This window comes from Phragmites australis, chromosome 23 (assembly GCF_958298935.1).
Source record: "Phragmites australis chromosome 23, lpPhrAust1.1, whole genome shotgun sequence".
NCBI lineage: Eukaryota > Viridiplantae > Streptophyta > Magnoliopsida > Poales > Poaceae > Phragmites > Phragmites australis.
In genome coordinates, this window is record NC_084943.1 from 7,172,896 (window position 1) to 7,195,710 (window position 22,815).

The following is a 22,815-nucleotide window of genomic DNA, read 5'->3' on the forward strand; positions in this document are numbered from 1 at the left end:
TATCCTTGTGAAAGGTGTGAACCACTGCTCTGATACCAATTAAAAGGGATCGGTGATATCCTAACAGAGGATGAATTAGGACACTTAAAATTATTCGGTTCCAAAAACTTCACAAGATAAACCTATATCCACAACTTGGGAGCATGAGGATAGAATCCGCTCCGAGTATCCCAAATTTAATAATCACATAATTAAGCATAATTATGCTTCTGAAGTATTATGTTTAACTTTGAGTAATTCGTTTGGTGACACTAATGCAATTCATTTGAAATCGTTTGGAAGAGAGAAATAAATCCGGGAGAGAAAGGAATTGAATTCGCAGTCAAACGTACTTCTCTCTCTTGTACGTGGGCCCACTGGCCGGCCCCACCATTTCTCCCTCCACTTGGGCAGCAGCCCCACCTGCTCCCTCACTCCCACTCCCGTGCCTCCTCTCCCAACCAGCCAAAGCAAGGGAGCAGCCCCCTCTCACCCCCCCCCCCTCTCTCAAACTCTCCCTTTCTCCCTCAAATCCGCCCTCTAGGAGCTGAATCAAGGTATGCATGTGGTACCATTGTGATCACAAGCTCATAAGCTTCCCATCCCTCCAATTTTTTTTCTCTTTCCCGAAGGATTTGGGCCAGATTTGATGTCTTTTGGTGTTTAGGGTCGAAACGTGAAGAACGCCAGATTTCTTCATCTTCCGAGCGATTTCCTTCGTTTCCTTCTTCAACCAACGGTCCTCAAGCTCGGCAAAACATCTTGGGTGAGTCTCCTAGGCTCCCATGGCATGGATGCGCCAATTGGTTGGTCGAAATCCAAGAATTTAGAGTTAGAGTTGAAGTTCATGAGTTCTTGATGAATTAGAAGCAATAGCCGAGTTTTGATCGATTTCGGCGTATACATGTTCTTCTACGCGGTAGAGAAAGTCAATGTGATGCTTTAGGTCCAAGTCCCCACTCCAAATGTTGCCGTAATCGTCGCCGTGAGCTCCCAAAGTGCCCCCGACGACCCCCAGCGGTCTAACCACCACCCCAAGGTCGGTCAGACCGCCAGGGGCCAAAACCCTCTGCACAGGGGTGGCCTGACCGCGGTTCCGGTGGTCTGACCACGACTCTTGGCGGTCTGACCACCAGTATATCTGCGGTTTGACCGCTGTATACCCAGACAGCACAGTTACTGCTTGCTGAAACTTGTAAAATTCATAATAAATTCTCTGTAGCTCCAAAAATTATGAAATAAATTTTGCTGGTTTCATAATAACGTAATATACCTATTAAAAATATACCCAGCCATGAAATATTGAATTAAATTTCTGAGATTAATTAAATAGTTTAAGCTTCATTAATTCACAGTTAATTCATCATAAGTCCAAAATTGATGAATCCAATTTTGCTAGTTTCCTTATGACTTGTTCTATCTAGAAAAAATGTTTTCATCCATTATATGCATATTGTGGCAAATATTTGCACTCCATTCATACTCATTGCATCGCACGTGTTATTCTTTTTAGAGACCGCCGATCCGTCGAGCGAGGGCAATCCGGAGGCACCCCACCTTTGTGAGCCAGTGCATCAAGGCAAGCATATATCATATTGCATAGGTTAACTTGAAATCTAAAATGTTAAATATGTTATGTATATATGCATCTGTCGTCGGGTACCCTTGGGTAGAACCTAAGCCGTTGCATTTCTTCTACCTTGGTGACCAGTTCATGTATGTTCCTTGTAGCCTAGAGATGATGTTGTGTCTAGGTGTAAGCTCGACTTATATGCTTAGCAATGTTCGCGAGCTTAGGGTTGCTCCTGTATTACAGTTATATTTATGGTTACAAATACTTGAAGACGAGGTGGTTGAGATGTGGTGGTTGGTTTAGTGGTGAGTATGAGGCAAGGTGTGAGCGGTGCTAGGAGGGTGTTTAGCCTGCTCGAATGTGGAGTTCCCCTGGGTAGGACAGTAAAGGAAAACTGGGCACCATAGACCGCTTGCACCGGTTAAGCACCGATCATCGGTGTAGTCGGCTTTAGCACTTACCTTACTCCCCATAGGCCGATCTAATGTTAAGGCAAGCCGAATACCTTCGCAGCTGTGGCTTTGTGGGGCCTGAATAAGGACGGTGTGAGCAGACGGGCTTGTAAGCGGTACTAGTTTGCTCTGGGAGTAGTTCTGGTACCGCCACGCCGAACGTTGCATGTCGCACACGGTTGGGGCTGGTTGGGAAAGGTTGTCATGGGTACCCCTTGTGTGCACTTTAGCGAGTGGCACAAGCCGTATGGTCCTCGTGTCGTGTGGGTCCAGGAGTATCCCCTTACAGGGTGTAAAAACAGTTCGAACTACCGTGCTCTCGGTTATAAGCATGTTTATCGCTTATCTGCACCGGTCGTAGAGTTCTCGTTGTGGTTTGTGGATGATGGCATGAGGTTGATGGTTGGGCATGTGATTATGGTCTGGGTATGGTGGTTGGTGGTTCGAGTTGGCAACCATTCACATTGTTATACTTGTGGTTACATTTACATATGCTCAGTTGTTGGTTATGGCAGGGTAGTTTCACATAAGTTGGTTAAGTTAGTTGCTCACACCTATGTCTAGGATGTTTACCGCTTAATTAACTTAACCATGTTTAATTCTTGCTACCAACTTAATGCATGATTCGTGGAGTCGGGAATATATATACCCATGTTGTATAAGACTTGCGAGTACCTTCGTACTCAAGGTGCTGCCCTTAAGTTGATGCAGGTTCACAGGTTGGCGAGGAAGAGGTGGTGTTCGGCTACTTTGTGCCTGCCGATCAGGGTGGCGGGCAAAAGTAGGGCACTCTACTCCGAACTCAGTGTTATGGTATGGAGCCTAAGGGCATGTGGCTCCATATCCTTTTGTTGTATAGTTTTCTTCCGCTGCGTAGTTGTTGTTTCCTTTTGATGTAATTTGTGGAAACAACTGCATGTTTAAAGACTTGTAATATAAATGATAATTACCTGCTCTTTATTAAACTGTGTTGTGATGAATATATTAGAAGGCATGCGCTCCGATCCTTGGGCACAAAACACGTGCCGGGACTGCCGGAGCGGTATTTTGATTAATCGTTGAGGTTGTGATTATGTTAATGTTCCGCCTGATGATTAGTTCAAATACTGTTTGGTTAGGTCCTCACAGCATGGCATCAGAGCTTGGTTTAATTAAATAGCCTAAACATAATTTAGAACGTTGTTTAGTAAGTGGTCAACTTCACCTAAACAACTCACTAAGTTTTGCTTATGCCTCTTCATGATCAATATGTATGAAAATGCAATATTATGCCCCTAAGTATAACTGCTTGTGAGTTTCGATGTTTGTTGCGGAGAGAAGTGCACAAGAAAGAAACGGTAGCTAGGATCGAGCATACCATCATTTCATGTTGCATTCATGCATGCATGATCTATATACATGTATTACGGGATTCTAACAATATATACAGCGAATGCGTTGTGCTAAGTCGGAATTTGACGTTTCTCTTTTCTTATTTCATTATAGAATGGTTAGGACTCATTGTGATGTGAATGATCCGGAGGGGTCAAATGAGAACAACCCTCCTCCACCGCCGACTATGGCGGAAGTGCCCATGATGATTGAGCAGAACCGCCAGTCAAATTAGGCGCTTCTTGAGGCTCTCATGCACAACACGGCTCCTCATGGAGGGGGTGGAGCCAGGCGCCGAGATGATTTCTCAAATTTCCTGAGGACTCAGCTGCCTGTTTTCTCGCGGGCTCAGGATCCTCTGGATGCCGATCACTGGCTCCGGATGATTGAGCAGAAGCTTGCTCTCCCCAAATGCGTGGATCACGAGAAGGCGCTCTACGCTGCCCACCAACTTCAGGACCCGGTGGGCGCGTGGTGGTCCAACTTCTTGGCCATGCACCCCGCCAACCACCGAGTGTCTTGGGCGGAGTTCCGTGAGGCCTTCCGCTCTTTCCACATCCCAAGCAGCCTCATGGAGATCAAGAGGCAGGAGTTCGAGGACCTCAAGCAAGGAGGCCAAACCGTGATGGAGTACGTGCAGGTGTTCAATCACCTTGCGCAGTACGCTCCCGAGGAGGTCAGCACTGATGAGCGGAAGCAACGCCGCTTCGTCAATGGCCTCAACTCGAAGATGCAGGACCGGTTATCCGCACACGAGTTCACTGACTTCAACAAGTTGGTGAGCACGTCTCTCTCGGTGGAGTTCAAGCTTAAGAACCACCAGGAGGAGAAGAAGCGCAAGAGGGGTTCCTCGCCTTCCATGGGCGGGAGCTCGCAGTGCACCCGCACGGAGAGTCTACCTCCACCATCTCGTATGCCGGCGTCGGGTGCTCCACATCCGATGTGGCTCGTTCAGCACCTAGCCTTCTCCGCTCCACAAGGACAGCCTCCACGACTGGCTTATTCACAGAGCAGTGTGACAGGTGGCCCCGGTGGCCCTTGTTACAACTGCGGTCGCGTCGGCCATTACGCGCAGGATTACCCGTATCCGAGGCCGGGAGCTGCGGTGACTGCTCCACGGCCACCACCGGCTCAGTCAGCGCCTCAGTCCTCTTAGACAACCTACGTCCCCAAGGGTGGTCGAGCACGCCACACCACCGCTGAGGTCGTTTAGGAGGGTGACACCGTCCTGATGAGTACGTTGAGTATGAGTTTCAATTCCGATATCTTTTCTCCAGTGGTTCTATTCGATTCCGGGGCCTCTCACTCATTCATAGCTACGAGTTATGTGTGGCAATATGGGCTGAAGGTCAGTGCCACTCTTACCCGGTATGTCATAGATGCACCCAGAGCCAAGGTTGTTGTGATTCAGTGTATGCCTAGGGCGTCAGTCGTTGTCAACGAGACGCATTTTGAGGCCAACTTGCTGGTGATGAACTTGAAGGGAATTGATATCATATTGGGGATGAACTGGCACTCCAAGAACAAGGTCGTGTTAGATTGTGCCCAGCGGACAGTTACTCTAAATGGTCCATCCGGCACCCGGATTCAATTGAAGTTGGAGGGTGTCAAATCTTGTCTCTTCTCCTTGAATGCTATCCCCACCATAGACATGATGAGTATTCCTGTGGTGTGGGAATTTCCGGATATCTTTCCAGATGAGTTGCCCAGAATGCTGACCGACTGAGCAGTCGAGTTTTCTATTGATCTCGAGCCTGGTGCAGCTCCAATCTTGAAGAAGTTCTATAGGATGCTGCCAAATGAATTGGCAGAATTGAAGAAGCAATTGCAAGAGCTGCTTGCGAAGGGTTTCATACGTCCGAGTTCCTCACCTTGGGGATGCTCGGCACTCCTTGTGAAGAAGAAGGATGAAACTTCACGGATGTGTGTGGATTACCGTCCATTGAATGAGGTCACGGCCAAGAACAGGTATCCGTTCCCTCGGATCGACATCTTGTTTGATCAGTTGACTGGAGCCCGAGTCTTTTCGAAGATTGATTCGTGATTGGGCTATCATCAGATCAAGATATACCAAAGACGGCTTTCTCGACCCGTTATGGTCTGTATGAAATCACCATCATGTCCTTCGAATTGATGAATGCACCAACATTCTTCATGTATTTGATGAACACAGTGTTCATGGAGGAATTGGACAAGTTTGTCATGGTTTTCATCGATGACATTCTATATATACTCTAAGATAGATGAAGGGCATGTTGAGCACCTCCATGTTGTTCTTGGCAGACTCAGAGATCATCAGCAATATGCCAAGTTCAGCAAGTGTGAGTTCTGGCTCAGGGAGGTGCCTTTTTTGGGGCATCTTCTGTTAGAGAACAGGGTTGCAGTTAACCCGAGCAAGGTGCAGGATGTGCTCAATTGGGTTCAGCCCAAGAATGTTACTGACATCTGAAGTTTTCTTGGACTCACGAGCTACTACTGCTGGTTCATCGAGAATTTCTCCAAGATTGCCAAGCCGATGACCGAGTTGTTGAAGCAAGGCAATGCTTTCGAGTGGTCGAGTGACTGTGAGACAGCTTTTCAGACTTCGAAGAAATTTCTCATGACCGCTCCCGTTCTTGCCTAGCCAGATGTGAGTAAGGGCTTTGATGTTTATTGCGACGCTTCTGGCATTGGCCTTGGTTGCATCCTTATGCAAGAAGGCAGGGTTGTGGCATATGCCTCACGACAGTTGAAGTGCTACAAGGAAAATTATCCAACTCATGATCTGGAGCTTGCCGCTGTTGTGCACGCTCTGAAGATCTGGCGCCACTACTTGATGGGTAACTTGTGCCGTATCTACACGGACCACAAGAGCCTAAAATACATCTTTACTCAGGCTGATTTTAACATGAGGCAGCGAAGGTGGCTCGAGCTGATCAACGACTATGAGCTTGAAGTGCACTACCATCCCGGCAAGGCAAATGTGGTCACCGACGCTTTGAGTCGGAGAGCTCACTGTCATTGTCTTGCAGTTTCACCGATGGACTCCACACTGTGTGATGATTTCTGGCGGCTTGGGCTTGAAATGGTCCCATATGGTTTTCTTGCAAACATGGAGATCAAGTCCACTCTTGTAGACGAAATCAAGGCAGCGCAGAAGGATGACAAAGGCATGGCTCGAATCCGAGAGAAGAGGAAGATCGGCCGGGCCTTATGCTTTTCAGAAGATGATCAGGGAATTATGTGGTTTGGGAACCGTCTCGTGGTTCCGAAGGTTGAGGCTTTGAGGAAGAAGATTCTTGATGAGGCTCGTGATTCATTGTTATCTATTCATCTGGGAAGCACAAAAATGTATCAAGACCTCAAGCTGAGATTTTGGTGGACTCACATGAAGCGAGAGATCGCTCGGTATGTCTCCGAGTGTGATGTTTGCCACGGAGTTCCGAAGAAGGTCATTTCTGATCGAGGCACGTAGTTCACTCTCATTTCTGGGGGAGCTTCCTAGAAGCTATGGAGACCGAGCTCTTCCATAGTGCAGCGTATCACCCTCAGATGGATGGTCAGATGGAGAGAGTGAATCAGATTCTAGAAGATATGCTCCAAGCTTGTGTTCTCACTTATGGAAAGAAGTGGGACATATGCTTGCCGTTCACGGAGTTTTCTTACAACAACAACTTCCAGGCTAGTATTGAGATGGTGCCGTTTGAAGCTCTTTATGGCTGGAGATGCCGAACGCCACTGAATTGGTCCGAATCTGGCGAACAGGCTTTCCTAGGTCCAGATTTGGTCAAGAAAGCTGAAGATCATGTTCTGAGCATTCAGAGGAGTCTTCTCATGGCTCAATCTCGGCAAAAGAGCTATGCAGATCGCCGCCGCCGAGAGCTCACTTTTGAGGTTGGAGATCATGTATACCTCAAGGTATCGCCCCTAAGAGAAGTTCACTGATTTCAAGTGCGAGGCAAGCTGGTGTCTCGATATGTGGGGCCATTCCAGGTTGTTGCTTGGCGTGGAGAGGTTTCATATCAGTTGGAGTTGCCGCCGTCTCTTTCCACCGTGCATAACGTGTCCACGTGTCACAACTCAAGAAATGTGTCCGAGTCCCGACGGAAGTCATTGATGTTGCACCCCAAGAGTTGCAACTAGACATGTCATATTGTGAGCAACCAATCTGTGTCTTGGATGAAGCGGAGCGCAAGACGCGGCGAAGTTACATCAAATTCATCAAGGTTGAATGGAGCAATCACTCGGAAGAAGAAGCAACTTGGGAGCGTGAGGATAAAATCCGCTCCGAGTATCCTGAGCTTTTTGAGAGCTTGTAAGCGTTGTGTAAATTTTGCACAGTTGGAACATTTCGCATGTATGTGTTCATTGCCTTGTTAAATGGAAATGTGCATTGTGTTCTATCTCTCACAGCATGGTTCCTAGACTCATCGTGCTCTTCCCCGACTCATACCGAATCTCGGGATGAGATTCTCTTAAGGGGAGAGGTTTGTCACGTCCCAAATTCCATAATTACATAATTAAGCATAATTATGCTTCTTAAGAATTATGTTTACTTTTGTGTAATTCTTTTGGTGACACTAATGCAATTCGTTTGAAATCATTTGGATGAGAGAAAGAAATCCGGGAGAGAAAGGAATTGAATTCACAGTCAAACGTACTTCTCTCTCTTGTACGTGGGCCCACCGGCCGGCCCCACCATCTCTCCCTCCACTTGGGCAGCAGCCCCACCTGCTCCCTCACTCCCACTCATGTGCCTCTCTCCTCTCCCAACCAGCCAAAGCAAGGGAGCAGCCCCCTCTCACCCCCCCCTCTCAAACTCTCCCTTTCTCCCTCAAATCCGCGCTCTAGGAGCCGAATCAAGGTATGCATGTGGTACAATTGTGATCACAAGCTCATAAGCTTTCCATCCCTCCAATTTGTTTGCTCTTTTCCGAAGGATTTGGGCTGGATTTGATGTCTTTTGGTGTTTAGGGTCGAAACGTGAAAAACACCGGATTTCTTCGTCTCCTGAGCGATTTCCTCTATTTACTTCTTCAACCAACAGTCTTCAAGCTCGGTAAAACATCTTGGGTGAGTCTCCTAGGCTCCCATGGCATGGATGCGCGAATTGTTTGGTCGAAATCCAAGAATTTGGAGTTAGAGTTGAAGTTCATGAGTTCTTAATGAATTAGAAACAATAGCCGAGTTTTGGTCGATTTCGACGTATACATGTTGTCCTACGTGGTAGAGGAAGTCAATGTGAGGCTCTAGGTCCAAGTCCCCACTCCAAATGTCGCCAAAATAGTCGCCGATGAGCTCCCAAAGTGCCCCCAGCGACTCCCAGTGGTCTGACCGCCACCCCAAGGTCGATCAGACCGCTAGCGGCCAAAACTCTCTGCACGGGGGCAGTCTGACCACGTTTCTGGCGGTCTAACCGTGACTCTTAGCAGTCTGACCGCCAGTATACCTGCGGTCTGACCGCTGTATACCCAGACAACACAATTACTGCTTGCTGAAACTTGTAAAATTCATACTAAATTCTCTGTAGCTCCAAAAATTATAAAACAAATTTTTTTGGTTTCATAATAACCTACTCTACCTATTAAAAATATCCCCAGCCATGAAATAATGAATTAAATTTCTTAGATTAATTAATTATGTTAAAGCTTCATTAATTCACCGTTAATTCATCATAAGTCCAAAATTGATGAATCCAATTTTGCTAGTTTCCTTATGACTTGTTGTATCTAGGAAAAATATTTTGATTCATTATATGCATATTTTGGAAAATATTTGCACTTCATTCATACTCATTGCATCGCACGCGTTATTCTTTTTAGAGACCGCCGATCCGTCGATCCCGGCGAGCGAGGGCGATCTAGAGGCACCCCACCTTTGTGAGACAGTGCATTAAGGCAAGCATCTATTATATTGCACCAGTTTAACTTAAAATCTAAAATGTTAAATATGCTTATGTATGTATGCATGTGTCATCGGGTACCCTTGGGTAGAACCTAAGCCGTTGCATTTCTTCTACCTTGGTCACCTGTTCGTGTATGTTCCTTGTAGCCTAGATATGATGTTGTGTCTAGGTGTAAGCTTGACTTATATGCTTAGCAATGCATTAGGTCATCGGTAGAAGACGAACGGCGATGTACTCCGTTGTTTGCGAGCTTAGGGTTGCTCCTGTATTACAGTTATGTTTATGGTTACAAATACTTGATGTCGAGGTGGTTGAGATGTGGTGTTTGGTTGAGTGGTGAGTATGAGGCAAGGTGTGAGCGGTGCTAGGAGGGTGTTTAGCCTGCCTGAATGTGGAGTTCCCCTGGGTAGGACGCTAAAGGAAAACCGGGCACCATAGACCGCTTGCACCGATTAAGCATCGATCGTTGGTGTAGTCAGCTTTAGCACTTACCTTACTCATCACATGCCAATCTAATGGTAAGGCGAACTGAATACCTTCGCAGCTGTGGCTTTGTGGGGCCTGAACAAGGATGGTGTGAGCGGGCGGGCTTGTAAGCGGTGCTAGTTTGCTCCAGGAGTAGTTCTGGTACCGCGACGCCGAGCGTTGCATGTCGCACACGGTTGGGGATGGTTGGGAAAGGTTGTCACGGGTACCCCATTGTGTGCACTTTAGCGGGTGGCACAAGCCGTATGGTCCTTGTGTCATGTGGGTCTAGGAGTATCCCCCTACAGGATGTAAAAATAGTTTGAACTGCCATGCTTTCAGTTATGAGCATGTATATCGCTTATCTGCACTGGTCGTAGAGTTCTCGTTGTGATTTGTGAATGATGGCATGAGGTTGATGGTTGGGCATGTGATTATGGTCTGGGTATGGTGGTTGGTGGTTGGTGGTTCGAGTTGGCACTCATGGACATTGTTATACTTGTGGTTACATTTACATATGCTCAGTTGTCCTGACACCATTAGTTCGAATACTATTTGGTCGGGTCCTGACACCATGCTTCCAACGTAACTAAAACCTCCATGGATCCTGATGGTGAAAGCACACCACCTCCTGACACTTGTACAATAACAACTGAAAAAATTAAACAACCAAGGGGAAAGAGGTTTCTTCCCGTTCTTATGAGGAGCATGCGTATGCATTTATTCCTTGATATTATGCTTTGCCATGGCCACACATCGAAATATTGTAATCTTAGAATAAAATATTTGTACCTCTAATGATGTCTTCCATTTAGATCCCTTAATTTAAAGGGGTAGCAAATTAATATATATGAAGCAACAAAATAGATTGTTTTATGGGAGCATTCTTATTAGTATTCTATGATGCAGAAATATATTGGGTAAATGGTTAAGGTCTAGTCACAAAGAGTTGTTTTCTTCAAAGAAAGAGAAGGCACAGTAACTGAAACTGTATTGCACTATTGAGCGATTAGGAATGTATGAATGACTTAATGGCTAAAATTACTTGCAAATTGCAGTGATGCGTGAGGTTGCACCTTTGTGAACCATGTCATCAGCTATTAGCTATTACAATTCCTCTTTCACTGAAATAGTTGTTGTCTGTGTCTTGTGTTTGTCTTAATTAGCACACCTCTTTACGTCCATAGAAAAATAACTGGTACCTCGCATGTATTTTATGCTTAGATGTTGCCGTATTGCTTGTATTATGGCAATGAAATCTTTGTATCTAGACGTCCACCATATCGATTTAGTGTTTATGTATCTTTGTGTATTTAGGTTGCTCCATTAGATTGTTTGTAGTAGGGCCACTGGACATTTGTTGGATTCACTTCTTGATTGTTTGTTATTAGCTATGTATGTCAAACCTCAATAAACAGTTCCTAAGGCCCTTGTCCATTGGTTGTACTGGTTGATTCATGTTTATTTGTCACTATGTATAAAGCGGACCTTGAGTAAATATTCTCTTATCATCTATGAAAATTACCTATGTATTTACAATAATTTATATTCTATGTTTCTAATCATACCACTTTTCTACTATATGGGGAATCACATGTCATATGTGACACATATTTGCAATATTCGCAATAAAGATGCTAAAGCACATGCATATGCTCTACAAGAGACAATGCATCTGCTATTTTATGAGCTATGCATATACAATTGCATTTAGTTTTGATCTACAGATATACTAGGAAATCAGCTATTTAAAAGTTACTTGGTCGATGAACTATATATCTAGGATGTCCACCATCTGATTCTATTACAAAACTTGAAGCACATCATTACTATTAGATTCCTCGATCATTAAAATTTATAACCATGGTAACATTCCCCATAATTAGTTTCATGCACCCTATTGATTAGCATAATTAAAAGTATGTCAAGCAAGGCTCTTCCTGAGATAAGATATTGGATGAAGCAAACAAGGTCTTGCTGGGATGCACAGTGCAGCTGGCAATCTAAGGAAGTACCATGGAGAATAGCCCATCTTAGAATTTTCCTTTGACTTAAAAAGATAAGATGTTTTGCTTAACAAAAAAAAATGCATAAGGTTCACTAGAGGCTAATAGATATCTACTGATGTTCAAGTGAATCTAGAACCTTAATATCACATGCTCCAATATTTGCTCGCAGATCTCTGGCATACATTGGTGGTATAGGATACAGATGAACTATCATTTAGCACATAGATTTTGCTGTTAAGTGGTTTAATTTGATTAAACCCTTTGGTATGTACTTTTGCAAGTTGTGATAAACTATAGTGCATCATGGTATGTAACCACTCATCCTTGTGTTTCTATACCTTCATTGTTCACGATGTGGAAATTCATACATTGTAGCTGTAGTCCTACTAAGAATAGGGCATTAATCTCCAGACTGCTTGATGGCTTGAATATGATCAGGCATTTTTAGTATTATTTTGGTTCAGATTTGATTGTGTGATAAACAATACAGTAGTCAATGTCCATGTGATTTGATATGTAGGATACCTCATCTTATTGGGTTTTTTGGTCAATCTCGGAGCATTGTAATTCTTTGATTCTGTAGTCATTTTAGGATGTATGTACACCTTCAATGTTTATAACTGTGATGGATGTAAGCTAAATTTGGCTAATGCTTGTTTTGGTGCTAAATTCCTGTGTTTCGCCTCTAATCAGCCAATGTTTATAAGTGTTTCTACCTAAGTTAATGTCAACATAATCTGCCTGGAGCTGCGATGTTATTGTGATGCTTCTATCCCGTTGATTACTTTTTGTGTTGGTGCATGCATTCTTTCTTTGTGTTGGGTTGATATAACCATTGTATTCCAGTGATAATATCTCCAAATATGATTTTTGAATAATGAATCAGCTAGCGTCTGCCTCTGTGATTTGGTTTTTGAACTATACCCTTGTAATAAGTTTGTGAGAAATGCATATCTGATTTTTATTTTATTTTATTGGTGAAAATTCCTTATCTTGTTTGGTTTTCATCAACTCCTATTTTTTGCACCTACAGAAAAATAATTGGTTTTTTGTTGTAGTGCCGAACTCGGTTTATTGTAGGTGCCCTACATACATGTGTGATGCATCCGAGGTAGGTGGCTGAGGATGCCATGTTAAGGCTACTATAAAAATTATGATGGGCTAAGCCTATCCAAAGATAGGTTTGGGCTAAAAAAAATAGAAATTAGTAATACATTGAATCACGGTAGTTAAGTGCTTGGTCACCCTTAATAAACATTATTAGTGCATAGGCTTCAAGTCCAAGAGCGACTATGAGCCCGGGTGAGATGTTATGACCAATATCTGCAAGCTCTGGAAAACCATCTTCTTCACACGCTAACTCTAACAATCTGTGGTATGCCAAAATGCAACATTTTTTAATAGTTCCAATGGAAAAACGGTGTAGCAATATGGGTAGACTATTGCTCTGAACTAACTATTCATTGTAATAGGAATAACTCTATTGAACCAATTTTTTCTATTATTTGTCACCGAAATTATTGTGGCAATTTGTGTAACCTATTGCTACCATCTAACCGTTCGTTGCAATAGAAATAAATCTGTGACAACGATTTTAAAGTATTGCAACGGGTAATATCATGTCGGTTTTACTAGACTATTGCTATGAGCTAACTATTTGTGGCAATATAAATACATCTGTTGCAATGATTTTTTAGTACTTGCAACACGGATCTATTGTGGCAAAATGGTCCCAATATTGCTACAATCTAAATATACATTTCAATAAAATAAACGCATTGCGGTGAATCATATAACAAATACAATGACTATAAATCGTGGCATTAGTAAAAAGCTATTGCATTGAAATAGTTGGTCGTGGCAATAGCAAAGCTCTACTGTGACATTTTTTTAAGTACTTGCAATAGGGATTCGTTGTGAAAAAACGATCCCGGTATTGCTACTATCTAAATATTCATTGTAATAAAATAAATGTATTACGATGAATTGCATAATAAATACAACAACTATGAATTGTGGCATTAGGAAAAAACTATTGCAATAGAATAGTGGTCGTGGCAATAGTAAGGTTCTATTGCAACGATTTATCATTTGTTGTAAGAAATTCGTTGCAGTACACATGAATCCTTGTAGTGAACTAACAGCAGGTGTGACACTTCATTTTTCAGCACTGTACGACGAGTTTGATGAGTCAAGATTCTTTATTTCCAAAGACATCTATCAAAGGTCAAATCACATCAATTCCCCTCAAAAGTCGTTTGTGCCCGATTTAAACACAATGGATAAGGATGGAGAGTCTAAGATCGTTTTGGGATTTCCAATACCACAATTCGAGTTGGTCGAAGACTTTTCCCAGGAAACTCATCCATGCCTTCGGAGAGTTTCCTGACTAGGAGGAATGGGTCCCCAAAGGAGTTCCTGGTCAAAGCAAAGGACCAGCGAACCTCTTCTGAGCAGAGTTGGGAGGCTAGCTGACAAAAAACCTCTTCTGAGTGTAGTCTGGGATTTCTCATAAATTTGTTGCGGCCGGTTTATGGGCATGAATGGAGGACTATAAGGATAGAATAACCCAAAAATACCCTATTTATTTAGACTTCACCCTCATATTAGGAATAGTATAAAACGCTTAGTTCTTGCCCTATATATGAAATGTCTAGATTAGCTGGAAGCCAATGAACCTTTGTTTACATAAAGACTTTCTCTTAATTTCACCGTATTTTTAGTTAAGTTTATATCTTCATATTTATTTATTTTTATATAATTATTTATTTTATAACTATCACTTTTTATTATTATTTTGCATTGCATCCCTATGCTATGACTCGAAACATGATTCACCACATAGCAAACTCTCAATAGATTGGATATAAACCTAGAAATACTTGTGAAAAAAAGTGCTAAAAAATCCTATGCACTCACAGGATATAAGACGACTCAACTGCCAACCAGGATAGGACAGCCTGAACCGATCACTTCCCGTGCTGGTGCGCACATCCCACTCCCATGGTCGTGGCCATGATGCAGGAGCCATTCATACTGAATACAGGAACTAGGAGGCACAACAACCTCAAGTGAGGAGGGGCCAGCACGAACCAGTACTATTGCTTTGATGACTTCTACGGCCTTAACGTACCGAGATGTACAAAGCAACAATGACGAAGGACTGACAACGGATATTGACAAATGACCGATTTAATGCAGGTAAAAAAGAAACCAAGATGATTTGGGGGGGAAAGGTTTCCCGTGCAGTTGCCACTCTAACTGCAACTTAAGCAGCAAGAATACTACCATATAATATAAATAATTGATGTTTAGGACTTGTTTGGTACACATGAATGTTAAAACACGCAAATGTACAAAACACATAATTGACATGAATACAAATGCAAAACACTAAAAAAACAACTTGAATGGCCATTTAGATGAAATGCAGGAAAACAAATCAATGTCTTGTCACGTAGAATTGTTACATACTTAATGTCTTGTCACATACAGTTGGAGTAGCATGCGTCAATGCATGATGTAAGACAGAATATTTCCAAAATCCAAACATAGTTTTGACGGATTCCGATATTATACGATAGGTCACCAATAATTTAACAAAGGTTGTAGTTACACATATCGTTTCATGTATTCGTCCATGTTGGTGTACTGAACCTCTGGGTACAACAGAGTAGCTTCTTCATCATCCTTAATGTCAAAGTTTGTCAAGCAGCCCTCGTAGAAAATGTGGTAGAAGTGTCCAATTCCAACTTGTGTGCCAAAGTCCACATCTGCATGAATACGGGCAAAATTCACATTTTTTCCAACGGGAAGGAGTAATTACGAAATTTGTAATATATGCAAAATGCACAATTTTAATGCTTGACAATGTCTTGGAACAAGCAATTGTGTAATTACCTTTCATTGAAGCCAAGAATTTATCAGCAGGAATGTGGATTTTCTGAAGAACTTTTCCAGAGAGCTTTTCCCATTTTGCGATCACCTCATTGTGAGTGAGGATGTTTTCATTTGGTCTTAGGTATATTGTCTTGTTCAATGTGCGAGGATCATCAACAGACTTGATTGTATACGTTCCCACATCATCTTCATCCACAAATATCACTGCATTATATGTCAGTGCTATGTGCTTAGAAGTGGGATACTAGAAGCAGGTCATTCTTGTGTTCTTTGTAGATAGTGTTATATCATTAGAATTGTATTTCTATGATACATGACTTGGTCAATATATTCTATTTTCATATTGGAACAAAAAAGAATTGCATTTGTCCAAAAAGATAAACTGTTATTGGAAATTTGTCTCTAGGATAACGTGACTTTGGCTGTAGGACATTCTTATTTTGATATTGGCTCTAGGACACTGAAATTATGGTATTGGTTGTTGGAAACTGGAGGAGATAGGAGTGAGGAAAAAGACCTTTATGCCCTTCACAACTCTTCTTTCTTCCTCCTCTTCTATCTCTCTCTTTCTCACTTACAACCCAGCCCCACATTTCATACCCTTTCCTTTCTCCCCTCTCCTATTTAACTGATCTAACCCACATGTTATAAATTTATGACAAGATGAGCCACACGCCAGTAGGTGAGGATAGGAAGAAGAAAGTGAAGGTTAAGATGAGAGCGTAATGGTCATGCCCTATCTTCCTCTCTCCTCTAGTGTCCTATAGCCAATACTACAGTTTCACAGTGTTCTAAAGCTAATAACAAAAATAAGAGTGCCCTACAGTACCACCAAAGCAGTGTTTTGATAGTGTCCTACAGATAAATTTTTCCCATATGTGAAAGTACCTCTTCAAGATAATCCCCCGACAAATCTAACAATATATGATTGTTCATTTGATGTTATTATTATATAATAAACTATATCCAAACAACGGCCATTAAAGATTTAATTGTCGCAAGCTTGCTAAAAATAATCTTAGTCAATTGGGAGTTAAGAATACACCATTTCAAATCATATGATTTATTGTGTTTATTTCAAAATGAAATTTATCTAGCGTTTGCGGTTGGACAAAGCATGCTTGTAACTTTCTTTTACAGAAAAGTAATAGCTAAGACAACAGATTTTTCCCATGAATCCTAGATTTTTTGGGTTGCTTGAAAGAGAGACAGGAAATATAGAAAGGAAGAAATAACACATCGATGAGAAATTTAAAATTTGAAAACCCTTAATGGCAGAAGCAAAAATTTATGTGTACAGGCCTAGTATACGTGACTGCATTTAGAAATTACAAATATATGTATGTGCTATGGTCATAAGAAATAGACAACTATTATCTAAAAGAAACACCTATCAGTGCCGGTTGGTAACAAACAACCGGCACTAATAGCACTCATATTAGTGCCGGTTGGTAATACTAACCGGCACTGATAAGTGCACTATTAGTGCCGGTTCTCATCTAGAACCGGTACTAATAGTGATTTTCAGTGCCGGTTCCATACCCGGTATTGATAGTCACTGACTATCAGTGCCGATTAATCAGTGCGGGTTCATAAACCGATATTGATCACGTTTTTGAACCGACACTGATCACCTGTTCTGCAGTAGTGAGAAAACTATATTAGAACAACTAACAAATGTTTATTGTTTACCTTTGACGTTCCCGTCTCCATATACCTGAACAATTTCTTTTGGCGGCAAGACAGTGCGCATTTGGGCGAGGTTAGCACAAAAGTAAGCAGCAAAACAATTAGCAGAAATGTAGGTGTGGGGAATTTTAGCTTCTTCTATTGCCCGTCTTAGCTCCATCTTTTCGTCAAACGTAACCTTTCCTGGTTCAAGAGCATGCCCCATCCTCGATGGGTCCATGCCAAATTCCGATGGTATGAAACGCTGCATCCACAATTATAATGTTTATTATTAGATGCATTGTTTTACCATTTATTGTTGTTTAAACACATACCTTATCTAACTACAGTAATTTTTCCTCACATTTTTTTGGTAATGTTGACATTTGATTTGTTGTGTTGGCACCTCTGGAAACGAAGTAAAATGGTCACTTTTTGTGCTGGAAATTCAAAATTATTTCCCACCTAGAGAAAAATATTTCCCTCTAAAGGGTACAGTCTTCCTTGCTAACACTAACTAGCCACATGAGTTTCTTGGTTATTTTACTGTTCAGATATTTAGACGGATCATATTTCTCTCGTTGCCTTGACATTATTCTCACAAATTTGTTATTTAACTACGACTTTTTATATATCAATTTGTACACTATAAGTCTCACTTGATCCTGCTATTTCTATGGGGGCATGCGGTGCCGCCGAGACCCACTGGCTGCCCATATAAACCTACCCCAACAAGAGATATTAATGGTCGAATTAAGTCTAGGTAGAATAAAATCATACTCGATCTAAAACCTGCTAATCTCAGCCTAACCTAAATCTGAAAGTGTAAATAGGTGAAAATCCACACCCGCACCACATAAATCCGCTCCAACGAAGTGGGTTGAATTACGGTAGCTTGTGGTGCGGGGCTGCGAGCTGCCTAGTGGGCTAGCCCCTATTGCTACTTTTTGTGGAGTTACGTGGGGTCCAGGGTAGGTAAACAGTTGTTTTCAAATTTAAGTGTTTTCAAATTGTAAGGTTATCGTGCTCATTAATTTCTCCCTTCGAAACAAATTGCAAGGCATGGAGAAGGGAGATAGCTGTGCACAGAAGTAACTCCGACCCAAATCTACATGGACGTACTAGCGTTATATGGAAGATTAATCCGTATTTGGAACACGCGATAATAGAATTTTGTTTTATGTATGTAACATTTCTACGGAACAACAGTGAAATTCAAGTGCAGGTTCGTGTGTGGCATCTGATGTCTCATAGGTTTTCTTTTTTGCAACGTATGAAGTACGTATGTGAAAATTTGCAGCTTCAAAATCATATGAAACTCGTACAAACAACACTTGCTTAAGCTACACTGACCTTGACGTTCCCAGCCTCCTTGATAGCCTCCACGAGCTTGTGCTGCAGCAGCAGGTTGTGGCTGCGTAAGTGCACCCCGGAGATGGCCGAGACCACAACGTCGACCTGCGCCACGGCGGCGACGAGGCCCGCGTGGTCGTCGAGCGAGGCCTCCACGAGGCGCGCGCCTTGGGCCTTGAAGGACAGAAGCATCTGGAGCTTGTCGACGTCGAGGCCGATCTCCGGCCGCATCAGGACGAACGTTGGGTGGCCCTGCGCCAGGCTCGCCTTCACGATGCGCCTGCCGATGTAGCCCGTGCCGCCCACAACGAGGACCCGGCTCTTCTCCATAGTTCGCAAGGAGGGTTCCTGCTTTCTGTGGGAGACGGCGATGCAAATATATGAGGTTTCTATAGTTGTGGTGTTAGCTACGTCTGAACGACGTTCTGTTCCCTAAATGGGCAATAAAATAATAAATATAAAAAATGTGTGTTAATTAGGTGTCTATTTCAGCAAAGAAACTGAACTTGAGCTGGATGGCACTGACAAGTGACAAGTCGATGATTGCGCTGGATAACTGTACCTGATAATTGCGATGGATTAGTTGAGCAGAAGGCATGGGGCCGTTAGGTCGCTCTGGTGCCCCCCGGGCGACTCCGCTTGTGCCACCTAAGATCCTCTAATCCAAGCTAAATCCATCAAAAATTTCCTCTCTCCACCTCAAATCTGTAGCCCTGATCCCTGCTCCACTTCCTTTCCACCAGATTTTGCCCTTTTTCCAGAGTTTTTCCAACCGGGAGTTCATGTTTTCAGCACTAGCAAGCCAGATCTGTGAGCAAAAAGATCACGTGAGGGAGGGCAGCACCCATCCTCGTCGACAGCGATCTGCACACAGGATGACCAAGTCAAAGCAAATGGGGAGCATAACATGGCAATCCCTCTTGCCTTATTTCCCAAATCCTGCAGAGATTCAGAGAGAGATGCAGGGTTTAAAAAGGGGGTGTGTTCGGAGCCCTGCAACCTAGAACCAGCTCTTCAAATGGAGTAAAGAGGACGACATCAGCAATCTTTTCCCCAGAGCCTCACGCAAGCAAAGATCTCAGCCTAGTCTCAGAGCGGAGGAGTCAACACAGTGTTAGTCAAATCTTGTACGTAGTAAAAAACTTTTAGTTAGTTTGTTATTTCTACTTGTTTCTGGTCTTAGTGACATGCATGAGCCCGCGACTTATGTGGAAGCCATGCTCTCGCAGCGAGCCAAGTCTTGCTCTGTGAACGGGACGCACATCATGCGGGTCGTGGGGATGGACGTGGCTGAGGCGTGGTGTGAGAAGCGCTCGTGCGCTCTTTCATTCAACAGCAATCGTCGGCAAATAAATAGAGGAAGAAACAAGAACACGCTGTAGTTTTACAGCAGCACAAAATTCTCAATGTTCCAGTTGTGTTATGTGAGTTCGTTCTTGAGTTCTCGCCGATGATTATTGTTGGGAAACCTGACAATTGGCATTAGAGCTCGGTTCCAGTCTTGAACCCATGATTGTGCTCTAGAGGGCGTGTTCATGCCTCGAGGACGCATGCACCTGCCGCGCCGGTAGTTGGCGTCACCGCTAGCGTGCACTCCTCCTGAAGGTTCTGGCGGCCGCACCTGGGGCAGTGGCGGGAGCGACCACAGGCTGGTTATACACCACATGGTCAAGGAGGCGGGCGGCTCGGTGAACTACCCACTACTGACCAAGACGAATTACAACGACTGGTCCTTGATGACGAAGCTAAAGCTGCAAGCACGGTGTATCTAGAACGCCGTCAATCCTAGCGGTGTCATGTTCCATGAGGATCAAATGGCATTGGAGGCCATCTGCAGCGCAGTGCCATTCGAGATGATCTCCTCGTTGGTGACCAAGCCATCGGCCAAAGAGGCGTGGGAGAGCATCAAGATGATGCAGATCCGTAAGTCCAGCGCACGAAAGCTTTGGCGCAAGTACGAGACAATCTTGTTTTGAGAAGGCAAGACGGTGGAAGACTTCGCCATACGCCTCACCAGCATGGTCAATCAATTAGCCATCCTCAGCGACCCCGAGCCTGATCTGAAGGTCATCGAGAAGTACCTGCACGTCGCTCCTCCTAGGTTCAGCCAGCTCGTTCTTTCAATTGAAACCTTACTCGACATGTCTACGTTGACGGTGAAGGAGGTGACCGGGAGATTGAGGGTGGCTGAGGACAGGTGTGAGCTGCCACCTCCGTCTTCCCCGAGAGGTGGCGATAAGCTCTACCTTACCAAGGAGGAGTGGCTCGAGCGGTACAAGAAGAAAGGACAAGATGCTCGAACGCCATCATGTGCATTCAAGCGACAGCTGAAAGGTAGAGCGGAAAGAAGCTCCATGCATTATGCAAGGATCGAGGGGGAGAATTCACCGCCACGAGCTTCAATGAGTTCTGCGCCGAGCTAGGTGTGTGCCGCGAGCTCATGGCACCGTACACGCCTCAGCAAAACGGCATCATCGAGGGAAGGAACCAGTCAGTGGTCGGGACAGCATGCAGCATGCTTAAGGCAAAAGGGTTGCCAGGTATATTTTGGGGAGAGGCAGTCAATGCAGCGATGTAGATCTTGAACAGGTCATCATCTAAAAACATCAGTGGCAAGATCCCGTACGAGCTCTGGAATGGGAGTGCACCAGCTGTGCATCATCTTCGCATGTTTGGGTGCATGGCGCACATCAAGGTGGTCACGTCGAATGCCAAGAAGCTCAACTATAGAAGCAGACCCATGATCTTTATGGGCTATGAACCGGGGTCAAAGGTGTATTGCGCCTATGATCCGGCCACCAGGCGCGTCCATGTCTCTCGGGTCATCGTCTTTGACGAGGGGGCACAATGGCAGTGGAGCGGCGATCAGATGGAGAACATCGACAGCGACTTCATTATCGAGTACACCACTGAGGTCCAGCCGAGCGTGGTCACCACTCTCTAGCCGGCACCAACGGATCGAGCTATGACACCACCCGTGCTAAGTACCCCTGTACCAAGCTCACGTACGCCCACGTCGATGCCATCTGTGAGCATGTCACCAATCGAGTTCGTCACACCACCACCAGGTGCAGAGGAGACCATAACGATGCTCCACTCCGCTTCCGCAATGTCGATAATGTGCTAGGCCCGGTGACACCACCAAGCCTGGCTGCATAGGAGCTGGAGGAAGACTTACTGTTGGTGAGTGCAGATGAGCTAGCGACATTTGCAGAGGCACAGGAACATGAGTGCTGACGACAGGCGATGCTCAATGAGATGACGTCGATCGAGACCAACGGCACCTGGCAGCTCGTCGATCCTCCATGACGCTAATGCCCAATTGGGCTTAAATGGGTCTTCAACCAAGAAGGACGCCATTGGCAACATCACTAAATACAAAGCGCGGCTCGTGGCAAAGGGATATGTGCAGCGACAAGGCATTGATTTCGATGAGGTGTTTGCGCCAGTAGCACGGGTCGAGTCGGTGTGACTGCTGCTGGTGCATGCCTCGAGTGAAGGCTGGCCCGTCCACCATATGGACGTCAAATCTGCCTTCCTCATCGGCAAACTGCAAGAAGAAGTCTACATCGCGCTGTCATCGGGATTCAAGATCGACAACCAGAAGCACAAGGTGTTGCGCCTCGTCAAGGCGCTCTACTGGCTCTGTCAGGCCTCGCACGCATGGTATGCTAAGTTGGACACCTCCTTGGTGTCACTTGGGTTCCTTCGGAGCACCTCCGAGCATGCGGTGTACGTTCGTGGTGTGGACGCGCATTGGCCGGTGGTAGGCGTATACGTCAACGATCTTGTCATCACCGGCGGCAACTTCACTGAGTTTGAACAATTCATGGAGGAGATGAAAGGGACGTTCCAGATGAGCGACCTTGGCCTACTGCGCTACTAACTCAGCCTGGAGGTGTCCCAGACCGATGACAGCATCACTGTGAGCCAAGGCGCATACGCAGTGAAGATCCTTGAAGGGGCAGGCATGGCTGGGTGCAATCCCAGTCACATTCCCATGGAGCCACAACTCAAACTCAGTAAGACAAGCTCAACACCTGCAACTAATGCTACTGAATACAGAAGGATCATAGGCTCACTACGCTATCAGGTGAATTCACGGCCAGATTTGGCGTTCTCGGTGGGCTACATTAGCAGGTTCATGGAGAAACCTACCAC

General features: G+C 44.3%; 1 protein-coding gene across 1 annotated transcript; it reads right to left on the minus strand.

The window, feature by feature from the left end:
- Positions 1–15,128: 15,128 nt before the first annotated feature.
- LOC133906517 (isoflavone reductase homolog) lies at positions 15,129–19,062 on the minus strand. Its single transcript, XM_062348443.1, has 4 exons — positions 18,655–19,062; positions 17,326–17,566; positions 15,634–15,837; positions 15,129–15,506 (listed from the first exon to the last, which is right to left on the minus strand). The coding sequence occupies exons 1-4, from the start codon at positions 18,982–18,984 to the stop codon at positions 15,346–15,348; spliced, it is 936 nt and encodes a 311-aa protein (XP_062204427.1). The 5' UTR covers positions 18,985–19,062; the 3' UTR covers positions 15,129–15,345.
- Positions 19,063–22,815: the final 3,753 nt, after the last annotated feature.

What these genes read in the sequence shown, in the direction of transcription:
- LOC133906517 (XM_062348443.1), bottom strand. Translation starts at nt 18,984, where the DNA reads ATGGAGAAGAGCCGGGTCCTCGTTGTGGGCGGCACGGGCTACATCGGC. An exon ending in TGGAGACGGGAACGTCAAAG is followed by an intron (nt 15,838 to 17,325) that starts GTAAACAATAAA and finishes CATATAATGCAG; the next exon opens with TGATATTTGTGGATGAAGAT. An exon ending in ATTCTTGGCTTCAATGAAAG is followed by an intron (nt 15,507 to 15,633) that starts GTAATTACACAA and finishes GTATTCATGCAG; the next exon opens with ATGTGGACTTTGGCACACAA.